We start from the raw sequence: 14,079 nt of genomic DNA, 5'->3' as shown, positions 1-14,079 counted from the left end.
AGAGGTGGTGGCGAAGGATGGTACTCTGGCCATTGAATGGACATTGTATTATATTCCTAGATTTTTTTTTTCATGAACAACTAGTGACTGATTCCCTGATACTAGAAAGACTTAAAATTGCTTTCTAGTTCCATCAACTTCTTTTTATTCACTTCAACAGCTGTTGTATTGGGATATAATGCACATACCATAAAATTCACCTTTTCCAGTCGCTTTTAGCATATTCACAGGATTGCACAGCCATCACCACTATCCAATTTTGGAACATTTTCATCACCCCAAAAGGAAAAGCCGTACCCATTAGTAGCCCGTCCCCACCCCCACCTTTCCCTCAGTCCAATGCAACCCCCGATATACATTCTGCCTCTATAAATTTGACTATTCTAGGCATTTCAGAAGAACAGAGTCAAAGAATATGTGGTATTTTGTGAAGGACCTCTTTTATTTACAATGCTTTCAAGGCTTAGCGTGTACCAGGACTTCATTCTTCTTTACATCTGAATAAAATTCCATTGCATAGGTATATCACATTTTGTTTATCCATTTATCAACGGATGAGTGGGTTGTTTCTACTCTGACTGTTATGAATCCATTAATTTTTGACAGTTCCTTTTACCTTTTCTTCTCTTTTCCTCCTCCCATCTTCTGCAAGACGCATTACACTTTTACATTGCCATGTTTGTTAATATTTACATTCTGTTCTGTACTTATATTTAGACCTTCTATATTTTCCATGATTCTACGAGTTGAAGACCAATAGTGGCTTACATGTTTTGTTTTGTTTTTTTTTTTTTTTGATTGTAGATATTTTTCACTACAGAAGAAAGCAGTTGCCTGGAATCCATCATGCTCACTGTGGGCTTGTGTCATGAACTGGCAGAGGGTGTTCTAAGCATCATTCCAAGGTCAAATAGATACTCTCTCCTTATAATCCATATATTGATCAATATCAGGGTCACATTTACTATTTAGAAAAAATTTGGACCATGACTTTTTTCTCTTGGTGTTTTTAATTGCTTTCTTTTTTCTTTGTTAAAAGAAAAAAGACATATGCCTTAGTTCCCATAACTGAGAAGTTCAATAAAACACATAAGAAATTTCATCTTATTTATCTATTCTTCCTTTGAATATGTCTATTTTTGAGGTCTTTTTTCTTAGAGACCATGGACTTCCTGCCTTGATTTGGACTGACTGCTTTCCAGGTCTGCTGACAGCTTAAATTCCAGGACTTCTTTTTTTTGACTCTTGAATTTTTCAATCCCAGGACATTTTTCTTGTTTTTCATCCCTGCTTTGCTGTAGTATGTCCTTAAGTAACTTATTCAAATAGGGTGCATAAGAAGTAAAATTTGTAACTCTTTGAAAATATCTTGAATGATAATTTGGTACAGAACTAGTTTTGAGATCATCTTCCCTCAGGACTTTGAAGGAATGGTTTCCTTGACCTCTTGCATCTGTTATCACTGACGAGAGGCTTGCTGTCATCCTGAATTTCGTTCCTTCCCTGGGTCAACTGTACTACCTCCTCAACCTGTCACCCAACGAGGAAACTCAGATTTTTTTTTTCTCTTGGCCCTTGACTTCTGAAATCTTTGTGTAAGTCCACTTAAATCCACTCTGTTCAGCGCTGACTGAGCCCATCCAATCTGGACACAGCTGTCTCCAGTTCTGTTTCTGCAAGTTCTTTCTTTAATTCCCATTGGTAACACGCTGCTCAACCTAGATCAACCCTCCATGTATAAAAAAAATAAAATATACACATATATATGTATTTTATATACACACATACATATAGTTTCATCTTAAGCAATTTCCTTGACTTTTCCTTCCAGTCCTCTCATTGAATTTTGTGTGTTATCAATGATACAATCTCACATTTCAAAGAGCTCTTTACAATTCTCCAGTAGTCCTTTTAATTTTTTAAAATAGCATCTCATTCTTATTTTAGGATCTCATTTTATTTTCTTTAAGAATATTAATTAAGACTTTCAAAATGTTCTTGTCCTTATTTCCACTGGAGACAGCTGCTGCGTGTATACGCGCATTTGTGTGTGGGTGTCTGTAGGTCTGTCTTAATCGCTTGTATTGTTGGTTTCCTCCAGTATCTGGTGAGCCTTGAGTTTAAATGAAGAGCTGCATTGTGTTTCCTAGGAGGCTGGGATGGGTGCTGTCTGCGGCTGAATATGCAGGTCTCTTTCCAGGGAAGGAGGACTTAGAGGGAGCTCTGTACACGTGGTCAGATCTGGGCCTTTGTTTTGCCCTTCATTGTGGGTGAGTGACCAGGTGCTGGCCTTCAGGCCAAGGGACCCAAATAGAATGGATGGACTCTAAACCCCTAGAGCAGTCACAGTTTTCTCCCAAAGAGCTGATCAAACTCCCTTGGAGTTTTCTTTTTGGCTGCAGGTTAAATGCCTGGCCGTGCACGGCCTGCATTCTTGGGAATCTGGGACGAGAAGGGGGAGCTGGGAGAAGAGTGTGGGGAGCCAACTGGCAACATTACAAGGTAAACAGACGTACTGTTTCCCCTTCTGGCTGTTTTCAGTTCTCGTTCTCCTCCCTGCCCCACTTCACTACCAACTCCAAGCCCGGAGCTTCTCCAGGGCTCTCCTTGGCACTCTCGGCTCCTTTGGCCCTAAAGCCCTTTCTAAGCCAATGGAGGCCTGCAGCCCTCTGCTCTGCTTGATCTGTCAGCCACCCCCATCCTCTTTCCATCTTTCCAGAAGTGTGCTGTGATAGCCCCTTCCCAGTTTTCACACCTCTATGGGCTTATTCCTTTTTCTTGAAAAAGAGTTTGTATTATCGCAGGATACTTTCTTAAAGCAGAGCCTCCCTAGGATTTGGATGAGCTGACTTTCAGAAGTTCAAGCGGACAGTGCAGACGGAAGTGGGAAGGAAGCATCGTCTGTTCCAGGAGCTTTAACAGAGAGCTTCCGTCTCATCAGAGGAGCACAAAGTGGCCATGGGAACAAGGGAAGATAAAGAAGAAAAGAGAACGTGGGCCAACTGACAAGTAAACAGAGAGAAAGGGTGAGTTTCTGAGTGGGAAGAAAAATTCAGAAAATGGGGAAGGAGGGGCATACTGCCTCAGCAGACTCCCAGGGAGTCTGGAAGACGTGGACTGTCCTAATTCTAAGACATCAGCCCCAGTGCACTGCATCATCGGGGCCTCATCGGACCTAACTCACCTCTGGAGTGAGGGTGCCTGGCAGGATCAGACCCTTTAAGAGGAAGCCCCTCAGTCTGGCATCCGAAGCCCTCTATATTCTGGTTCTGAATTATCATTTGAGTCCTACTGCCCTCCTCCTCCCTGACCCCAGCACCTTTTTCTCTAGCGACACTGGACTTCTTGCTGTGGTTTGGACAATCTCTGTATGTGTCCCCATCTACCCCTAGCTGACTCCCTTCCCTCTACCTCGAGGCCCTCCTGCCTATCGCTGCCTCTAAAGAATCTACCCCCTGACTCGAGAGGAAAGAGGCTGGGGTGGGGATGGGCCCATGGGCAAAGCCAATCACAGCTGCAAGGGACCAGCTGATGCTTTGCTCTCTTCCATAAAATGGACTCAAAGGGAAAGCAGACACCAACGTGCAACTCTGCTTATATGGAACCAGGCCTTAATCTCAACCAATGCACGTACCACATGCTAGAAGCACCTCCTGGAATGGAGTAGAAGGAACCAGCCCTCCCCACCCCATCGCCTGTCGTTCCTCAGGGAGGAGCACGTTCTCTCCTGTGAAGCAGCTGAGTGTTGTATCCCGGAGAAGTACCGGCAGGCGGCCCAGTGCCCCCATCTGTAAAGTGCCTCATCGGCCTCAGCCTCAGGGAGGGTGGGGATCAGATGTGATACAGAAAACAAAACTGCTTGTGAACCTTAAGGTGAGGTTCATGGGATTCCTAAGGATACTTCTGCACAGGAAAAAAAATTTTGTCCATGTCCCTGGGCCCCAGGACCCTCTTTTGTGGCACCTGCCACATCCTGTTACAAGGTCGAGTTATTTGTGTGCAGGCCCTTCTACTGTGACAATGTATGTGCACCCTAAAAACGTTACCCTCTGCAAAGCTGCTCAGTAAAAATAAGACTTATGGAAAAACAAGATTGGTGCAGACTGCTCAAAGGTTACGGAACGTTGTACCCAGACCCTAAAAACTCAACGATGCGCCCTGACCCCAGCACAGATGCTAGCGCAGCTGAGTCGCCGGCGAGCTTGCTGTCCGCCTCCTGTGCATCTATCCCGTGAAGCCTTAAACCTGCGGAGGGCTTATGCTTCTTCCAAGAGGAAGATCATGGGTATGTTAATTTCTAATGAAGACCATTTTAATCACAACTGAAGAGCTGATGTATGTAGAGCCTTCTTCATTAATCCACTGTCTTAACACACGAGGAAGTGACTTCACTTACCCTGAGCCTCCCCAGAAAACCAGAACCACCACGGTTCCTATTGCCACAAACTAGATACACTTGCAGGGAAGTCTGAAGGTTTTCTCTTAGAGTCTCTATCTGTTGCTAAATGTATTCATTTTCTATTGCTGCTGTAACAAGTTACTGCAGACTTAACGGCTTAAAACACCACAAATTTATTATCTTACAGTTTAGGTGGGCAGAAGTCCAAAATGGGTCTTACTGGACTCAAATCAAGGCATTGAGGGCTGGTTCCTTCTGAAAGCTTGAGGGTGAGGGGGATTGCTTTTCTTGCCTTTTCTAGCTTCCAGGGGCTGCCCACATTCCCTGGCTCATGGCCCCTCCCTCCATCCTCCAAGCCAGCAGTGGCTGGTTGAGTCTTCCTCCATGGCGTCGCTGTGACACTCTCTTGCCTCCCTCTTTCACTTGGAAAGGGTGTCATGATTCTGCTGGGCCATCTGGATAGACCAGGATCATCTGCCCACATCCCAGTCGCCTGACTAGTCGCCTTAATGCCATTGTGACCTTGCCGTGTAATGTAATACATCCAGGCTGTGGGGATTAGGGTGTGGACATATTTGATGGGGCCTAGGGGAGGCATTATTCTGCCTACCACCCTAAGGCATTTCTTCAATTATAAAAAGCTTGTAAAAAGATCACTTCAGAGCATTCAGCAGCTCAGACGAAGGCGTGTGAGCCCACACGGCTTCCACATTACACCGCTGGCATTCCCGCATAACCGTGAGCGCAGTAACTCACAGGAAAGGAGCGCGTGCTGCAGCAGAGCCCCTGGCCCAGCCTCCCGTTAGTGTTGAACCCCTTGGCCGCAGGGGCCCTGTGCTTCGCTTGCATTCCTCCCTGCCCACCCCACGCTGTGGGAGTCCCAGTAAAGAGCTATGGAAATGCTCTGAGCTATCACAAAGTAGGTGAGTAACTGGGCATCTAAAGTAACGCTGTGAATTAAGAATGAAGTGTAACTCACTGTCCAAGAATTTAGAGACAAGGAAACCTTGGGAGGGAAAACCCCGTTTACCTTGAGCACAAAGTTGTCCTCAGCCTGGAGCTTCAGATCCACTACCGCCTTCCTAACCAGAGCCTCGAAGTTGAGGTCTCTCCTCCGAGGGACATCCAGGGCGGGAAACAGGTCTCCGATCAGGCCCAGGAACACTGGCATGTCGTTGGTCACGATCTTGGGGATGTTGAAGTCTCTCAACGAGCGCATCAGGACCTGGTCCTCGGGCCGGTCAGGGTCTCCTCGCTTCAGGGACCCTGCCACCACCAGCACGGACTTGATGGCTCTCAGGCCCCAGTCATAGTGATCCTGTGGGAAGGCAGCGAGGGTGAGACTGGAGCTGCTGGGACGCAGGACGCCACGGGCTCGGGCCAGTGTCTGCAGAATTAGTGTCCCATCAGCACCAGGTCACTTCTGAGGCCAAGGCAGAGGCAAAGGGAAGGATTCAGCGACACAGGAGCTCATGATCCCGGGACCCTAGCTCCTAGTCTGGCTCAGTTACTTTTCCAGCTGCCATGACAACAAAGCAGACACAGAACATACAGACGGCTCCGGCAGGGTCGGGAGATTACACAGAACCGCTTTCAAACTGACTCTGGCTACTCCTTGATCATTCAGAGGGTGCAAGGGTTATCAAGGAGGGAGACGTGTTAGCTCTCAGAGGCGGCTGAGGCTGACCTTACATGCTCCTCTTCGGAGGTCTTCAAACTCTCCGAGGAAAGGAATTTAAAAAGTAGTTCCTTCAAATTCTTGTCAAAAGTGGAACCCATGGGTCACAAGTGCTGACAGCAGACTCCAGGGGAGAGTGGCCCATACGACTGCACAGCTGAACTCAGGGCTCGGAGCAGTGTGGGGGGCTGGGGGGTGTGGGTGTACAGCTCAGAGCATAGACTCGGAACTCGGACGGCCCTGGGTTCAAGTCCCAGCTCCGCTACTTGCTTCACAGCAGACAGTTACTTAAGAGTTGTGACACATGCTACAAAGGGCAACTCAGTGAGCAGTGAAGACAAGGGACTGGCGGCAACACCGGACACTGTCTCCCCACCCCTGAGCCCGTGGCCATCCTGTTCCTTCTGGCCTTGACTGCACTTCTCTCCCGTCTGCGCTTCACTGACTTCTACTCCCTCAGGTCTTCCTTCATACTGTTCCTTCAGGGAAGTCTGACCCTTAGTCCAGGTACAGCCACCACGTCCCCCGTCTTCAGTGTACACTGAACGTAGGCAGGAGCCCTGTTGGGAGAGGGCTGTGACCTGAAGCTGCGGGAGCGGGCAGGAGACAGAGCCACACACAGTCCTTTGCGGGAGTGACAAGGATGCTGGTCTTTACAGGGAGGAGCATTTTTAAATGACCCCTCCAGCTAGTGGCTAAAAGACAGATTCAAAGGACTAGAGCAGAGGTGGAGAAACCAGTGGGGAGAAGTTCCCAGGGTTTAAGCAAGAGACATGGGTGCTTGGGACAAAAGTGGTAGAAGGAAAATGAGATGTATTTGAGAAACATCCACAGGGTAGAATGAACTGTATTTCATCCATGACTAGACGTGAGGCTGAGGAAGAGGGCGGTGGCAAGGATAACTCCCAGGGTTCCAGAATTGGCGAGTGACTAAACGATCGTTCCGCTGAAGCCCTGACACAGAAGTGGGCCTGGGGTGGGGCTGGCAGGACCACCAGCTTCAGATGCTCAGTTGGAGGTGTGTTTTAGGCAGCCGGGGAGCATGTGGCACAGACCACTGTATATACAGGCTCAGAGTTCAAAAGAGAGGTTTGGGATCGAGTCAGAAGAGTGAGTCACTGGGCCGGAAGCCTACGGTGGTCGAGAGCCTAGAGAGAGGACGCAGCGAGCGGGGGCGTGGGAGGTACGGAGGAAACAGGAGCCGTTGTTGTGTGTGTGTTTTTTAATCCATATTGGACAGACTTCACCTGGCGGAGAGCGCCTGGGTTGCGGTCCACTTGAAAGAACCGCAAAGGAAGAGAAACGCACCGGGAGCAGCCGCCCAGGAGGCTCCACTGGCTGAACTTGACACCAAGAAATTATCCATCTACGGCATAAGCCTCGGGGGTTCATGAGCATCCTGCAGGGTGCTCTTCTGGCTAGGGCGCCTGCCCTGGGCAGGAGCCACATTCAAGGACCAGCAGCCACGAGCAGTGTGGGGCCCCTTAACGCCTAACTCTCTCTTCCCAACCTTCCCCCACCCTATGTTTCCTCAGACAGAGACCACTCCCTCCAAGGACCGTCATTGCCACCGCAATGTTTCTCATGGGACGCCAGTAATCTGTGAGGTGTTGTTACGTATTCTACTAAAAAATGGAGTTTTGTGGCCAAATAGTATTTTTTTTAATGCTGGGTTAAGAAAATGAATACGAATCTTGATACTAGAAGTTTCCAGAACTTCTTTATGAGAAGGTTCTAATGTTTCCCTAACACCTTGGCCCCAGAACGCGTCCCCAGCTGGGTCAATCACGCATGACTGGTCGCCCGGGCTCACTAGGGGGTGCACCTGTTTGGAGAGAAGCTCTTTGCACAACCGGTAAAGGGTGATGAACTTCCTGGCTAATAACCGTGCTTCGATGAATCCTTCTGCCACCAGCATGATTTCACAGATCAACTCGAAGTCTGGAACAACCATCGCACAAGGCCTGCGGGCAGGGAGACAGAGGGCTGAGACAGCCTCCCAGCCACACGGTTGCGGGGGGCTTGTAAGACAAGAGACACTAGCTGAGATCAGGGCCAGAGGCACCTGTGAGGGTAAAAACTGAGACCTCAGCAATTGCTCCACCAAAGACTTTCAGTTTAAAGACCAGTGAACTGAGGATAAAGGGGGGGAGCTCTCTTGCTTAAGATGATGGGGGATGTTAGCAGACAGGGACAGAGTTGGGGCTGTAATTCAAGTCTTGTCACTTGAGTCCAGTGTGCCTGACACAAGAGGCACAGACTCGTAAACCCTTGGCAATGAGTAGATTACAGATTAGTGGTCTTCTATAATAGCCTAGGGGCTAAAGTTGAAGAATTGAGTCTCTCTTGGTATCTACAAGAAAATGAAAATATATTTCTCATCCTCAAAACTTGTCTCCTCCAAGAAGAGACACTCAGCAACTTGGGTACAAATGTACATACCTAATGCTGACGTCTGAAGTAGCCACCTATTAACCCCACCTTGCCACAAAATGCCAAACATGAGACTACAGAAGGGGATTTTTGTCTATAGATAAGGATTTACAGTGACTGGCTCTAGAAACATTTAATTTTAAAAATACTTAATTTTAAGATTAATTCATTAGGGACGTAATAAGAGCCCAACATTGTTACGTCTTTTAAATTGCATTTTCCCTACACTGATATAAAATTTTCAAAAACATATCATTCAAGTAAATTTTTTCCCTTTATATTATTTTACGCTGTATTCAAATTCAAAGGAGCAACCAAATACTTGGATTCTCCAAATTATTTTGCCACCTGAAATAGGGTTAAATATGCACCCACACAACAAAGTGCAACGAAGCCATGAAAAATGATGCTGTAGAAGAAAAACTACTGAGTGACGTGGGAAGACGTTAATTAATGAAGGCGGGGTACTCAACTATACAGAGTCTGATCCCAAGTTTGAAAAAGAACTCTGCCCACACAATATTGGAGGGAAGGTGCCAAAGGGTCGCACTGCCTCCCTCTGGATGACAGCCCTGGGAGGGAGAGGGGCAGAGTCTGGAGTTGGCCTGCCTGAGCTCATCCTCTGGGGTTCACACTCCGGTTCAGCCACTAACTAGCTGGGTTATGAGCCACCCCGAGGACTAGGGTGACTCCCCTGGGCCGTGCGCTGAATCTGCTTTCTCGCAATACCGGGGGTCCTCGTAAGTAGCCACCTCATAAGAGTTTTTGTGAGAGTTAAAGGTAAAAGGAGGTATTTGTACTTATCATTTTTCCAAGTACTTTTCTGTTCCCCTCTCCCCAAACTTTCTTCTATGGATATGTGTTCCCTTTAAGTGGAGGGGAAAAAAACGGAAGGAATCATTCTTATCAGGGTGATAACCCCTGTCCAGTACCGTTCGTGACACAGGGCTTACTGAATGAGCACTACAATATTCTGTGGCACTGGTTCACACGGCCTGCTGACATTTTGACAAGGTCTTGGTTAAGACTCCTCCTGCCTGAAGGAGGAGATAAAACACCACCCCTGGAGCAGGGAAAACGGAGGGGCTGGAAGATGCAGGGAGCTTTCCAGTGGCCTCCTTGGCCTCCATGTCCCCAGACAGAGAGCACTGGGTCTCAGTCCAAAGATGTGACAAACAGCCTTGTCATCTCTCTCTCAGGTAGGCAGGCAATCAGAAGCCATGAAGCATCTTTCAGTTTTCTCTTTGTTGAGCTGACTTCTCTTATTCCGAGGGGGAAAAAAAAAAGAATGGAGACTCTAGCCCCTGCTAGGAGATGCATTTGTGTTTTTTTATCACAATAAAGAAGATTTTAAAACATGGCAATATCTACTGGTGGCAAAAGTAAAATAGAAAAGGTGCGCTCATGCATTGCTCCTGGGAGTGTAACTCGGCACCGCTCTTTGTAGAAAGTAATTTGGCAATGTGCACAAGAGCCTCAAAAACGTTCCTCCCTGTTAACACAGTGATTCCACTCCTGGGAAGCCAGCCAAAGAAAATAATCATGCATACAGGAAAAATACTTACGTATATTATAGCATGATGCATACATTTATTTTAGAAGTTAGAAACAGTCTTAACATTTAACTATGAGTGACTAGTTAATTACATTGTGGACCATGCACTTGATAGAATAAAATGCAGTCATGAAATGAGATTTCTTAAGACTTCTCACAGAAAAAGAAACTATTTATGACTGGGGTATGATAGACTACTAAATGAAAAAGCAAAACAATAAAAAAAACTGTGTGCAGACCACAAACGTAGACTACAAATGCATGACTTTATACGCCTGTAAAGAAGAACAGAGCACAATTAAACAAAAATAATTTTACTAGTGATGGTGTTAAACATGGTTTTCTAAAATCTACTTTTTTATATATCTCACATTTCTTTTAATATATACGTCATACATTTTCAGTGGCAAAAATACAAGAAGCTTCTCTTCGGGGCCCTTGCATGGGGCAGAGTGGACGCTCACCTGAACAGAGCCTTGAGGTTTTCCGGGAGTTCCGTGCGGCCGGCGTAGCCCGGATTCATGGTGATGAAGATGCCCACAGAAGGGTTCAGGCTAATCTCCTCCCCAAGGAAGTTGAACCGCTGCTTCTTATATCGAATCGCATCTTGAATGCTTTTCACCTGGTGAACGAGTCAGGGGAAAATGCACCCACCACGTTTCAGGGGCAGGTGGGAGCGAAAGCTGGGAGCCCACGGTCACACACAATACGCACACTTGCTCCGGGGCCTCTTTCCTGGAGGGACAGGTGTGGGGACGGCGCCCTGGACCCCTTATTGACGGGCACTGGGTGCATGTCCCCATATCTCTGTCGATCACGCAGCGGCTAAGGGGTTGGGGGTGAACAGCCCACAACTCTCTGAGCGCCGGTCCCTCTGCAGTAGTAAGTGAGGTGTACGAGCACTGACCGCTGTCCCGAGCACATTCATGTATTCACTCCTTCTCTCCTCGCTACGATCCTGAGGGGGCACTATGGTACCACCAGCCCTCTTTCTCTAGGAAGAAATGGAAGCACCAGGAGGTGGAGTAGTTTGCTCCTCCCTACACAGCCGCCAAGTGCTCGAGCCTGCATTTGAATCCAACACAGGGATTCTGGAGCCTGAGCTCTTGGCCGCCACGCAAGAGAAAGAACCTACCTGCTGGGCTTGCTCTAAGGAGTAAATGAGATAAAGCTTAGCACACAGAAAACGCTTAAAGAACAGCTAACGTGGAAACTGTTAACGTGACCACCACCGTCGCAGGGCGCTCCTCATCGTGGTTAACCCCTCCGGGCCCCTCCGGGCGGGTCTCCGCCTCCACAGCACCTCCTGCGGGCGTGGGAGTGAAAGCCGCAGCAGCGAGGGGGGCAGGGGCCGGGCCCTCAGGGGCTCTCAGTGCCTTTCTAAAGAGATCAGACTTTTCCTTAAATGTGGTCTGGAGCCAGAGAGGATTTGAGCTGAAGCTTGACCTCCTCGGCTCTAGATTCTACGTCATTCTCACATCAGTGGGAGGAGAGACGGAAATGAAATCCAGCCATTTACTTTCACATCTGCTTTGGGAAAGTGTGTGCAGGCACGCTCAGCAACGGAAGAGGGGAAGACAGAAGGGGCTCACTTGTTCAGCCAGGCCCCAGAATGTCTCTAAACATTTCCAGCCCCTCAGGATTCTCAAGAGCAAAGCTGAAAGCTGGGCCCAGCACGAGGGTTTGAATGCGTCCCATGCGTATTAGCTATGCTCAGGGTGTTCAGAATAGCCCAAGGGTTCCGTGGAGACTGGGCTGCAGGGATGTGTGTGTGAGAGAGAGAGGCACAGAGAAAAGCAGCTGGAGTGCATAAAAGAGAGAGGAACAGCTGACCATAAACAAGAGAGAGAGACAGTGGCCCATGTACCAGACAGAGAGACAGAGACAGAGAGAGAGAGACTGCAGGCAGCTGGACCATCTAGCATTGGTCCAGGCACCCCCCCACCGCCCCCCAGGCCTGGCAGGGCAGTGTCTGCCACAACACGAGACGGTTCCACAATTGGGATTCAGCTCCTTTACCCAAAACGAAGCTCTAATGACAGAAAGCGTTTGAGCTCACAGCAATTAGTTCCAGACTGAAACTTCTTTTCCACACGTGCACAGAATGTCAGTGCATTCTGGCAGAGGTGGCCTGGATCCAGTGCGGGGCATGCCGGCCAGACAGCTCGAGCTCTGCTGGTTCCCGGGGCGCCAAGGCTCTGCCCCTCACCACCCTCGCCAGCCCGCGGGTTCCGTGAGTGGGAAAGGCTGGGCTCCCTCCTTCGGCCCCAGTCCTCCCATCTGTTAAATACAGTGAGCTCTCCCCTTGTTATGGGGTGGGCACGGGAGTTTAATTACCACTTACAAATTGCCCTGATACCTCTGGGCGAGAGCAAAGCCCAGGACCCTTCCTGCTGTTGGTTCTGACTCAGCACTTCCTCCTGCTACACTGAGGCCCAGAAACCTCATGCTCAGCGAGAATTTATGATGCACTGTAGCACTGGTGGCATCTGGGCTTCTGTGTAAAATTCTGTAGGGCGCTCTTGAGGGAGAGTGTTGAACAGACTCAAGAACGCATCAGTGCAGAGCATCAGTGCGGACAGAAGGCTCCGTCAGCCCTGCTTGTACAGGACCGGAGACTATCTGCCTGGCACTTCCTCATTGCCTTACAAGCAGCCGAGGTCCATGGAACAAGCCATTGGACTCCAGCAGTGGTCTGGGTCCAGAGGGCCCTGACAAAGTCCAGAGATCCTTCAGGAGGCCGGGGGTTGGGGGAGAAGCAGGTGGACTGAGATCATCTGGAGTAAACTGCAAGCCCAGCCAGGTGGAGGGGCACACACAGGTAGGAAAGGACAGTATCTAAGGTGCCAGGTACACTCCTCACTCAAGGAGGTCTGTTTCTCCACTAAACAATCATCACTTGGAGATTTTAAAGCCTTGCGGAACAATAATAAAATAATAACTGACATTTACTGAGCACTTATATGTATCAGGTGCTTTTCTGAGAATTTTACGTGAATTATCCCATTCAGTCCTCTCAACAGCTGTGTGAAACTGGTGGGTCCTCATTTTATAGACGAGGAAACGGCAGCAGAAGGTAGTTCAGACGGTACTACAGTAATGGAAGACGCTGACATCAGGGGAGGCTAGTGGAGGGATATATGGGAACACTGCACTATTTCTGCAACTTTTCTATGATTGGTTTTCTGTGATTTCTACAATGCTAAAATAAATTCACAATTAAAAAGTTAAAAGAAAAAGAAAAAGAAAACTTGCCAGATGTCTAATAGTTGGTAAGTGGGGCAACCTGAGTTAAAATCAGGCAATCGGGGGCCAAAGCACAAACTTTTAGCCACTTCCTTTCACAGCCTTCTACCAGTAGGGACCCTGTGCCAGCCACACACAGCTTCTCATCAAACATACACCATTTCTGAGTAACTGTGTGTGTTATAATTTAGAGACATTAAGTTTCCATGAAATAAAAAAGGTGCTTTTCTGGAGCACTATATATCTGGAGAAAACTACAATTTGAAAAGACACCTGCACCCCAGTGTTCATAGCAGCACTATTTACAATAGCCAAGACATGGAAACAACCTAAATGCCCACTGACAGTTGAGTGGATAAAGAAGATGTGGTATATTTATGCAATGAAATATTACTGAGCCATAAAAAAGAATGAAATAATGCCATTTGTAGCAACATGGATGGACACAGAGATTATCATACTAAGTGAAGTTAGACAGAGAAAGACAAATATCAATGATATCACTTCTATGTGGAATCTAAAAAAAAAAAAAACAAATTCTATTTACAAACCAAAAACAGACTTACAGACATAGAAAACAAACTATGGTTACCAAAAGGGAAAGAGCAGGGGAGGGATACATCGGGAATTTGGGATTAATAGATACACACTACCAAATACAAAACAGATAAACAACAAGGACCTACTACTGTACAGCACAGGGAACTATATTCAATTTCTTGTAATAACATACACTGGAAGAGAATCTGAAAAGAAAAGTATATATGC

The 14,079-nt window shown here is 47.6% G+C and overlaps 1 protein-coding gene across 1 annotated transcript in view; it reads right to left on the bottom strand.

Annotated features, from left to right (window-relative positions):
• DNAH9 (dynein axonemal heavy chain 9) overlaps positions 1-14,079 on the bottom strand; it is a 273,515-nt gene that overhangs the window by 150,248 nt on the left and 109,188 nt on the right. The window contains exons 29-31 of the mRNA XM_064495271.1: positions 10,530-10,687; positions 7,903-8,041; positions 5,430-5,717 (exon numbers count right to left, since the gene is read on the bottom strand). Coding sequence (XP_064351341.1) covers positions 5,430-5,717; positions 7,903-8,041; positions 10,530-10,687 — 585 coding nt within the window. The remainder of the gene's footprint in view (positions 1-5,429; positions 5,718-7,902; positions 8,042-10,529; positions 10,688-14,079) is intronic.

Source organism: Camelus dromedarius, chromosome 16 (genome assembly GCF_036321535.1).
Source record: "Camelus dromedarius isolate mCamDro1 chromosome 16, mCamDro1.pat, whole genome shotgun sequence".
Lineage (NCBI taxonomy): Eukaryota > Metazoa > Chordata > Mammalia > Artiodactyla > Camelidae > Camelus > Camelus dromedarius.
Note: the sequence above shows the minus strand (reverse complement) of the source record. Positions and strands in the feature narration are given on the sequence as shown.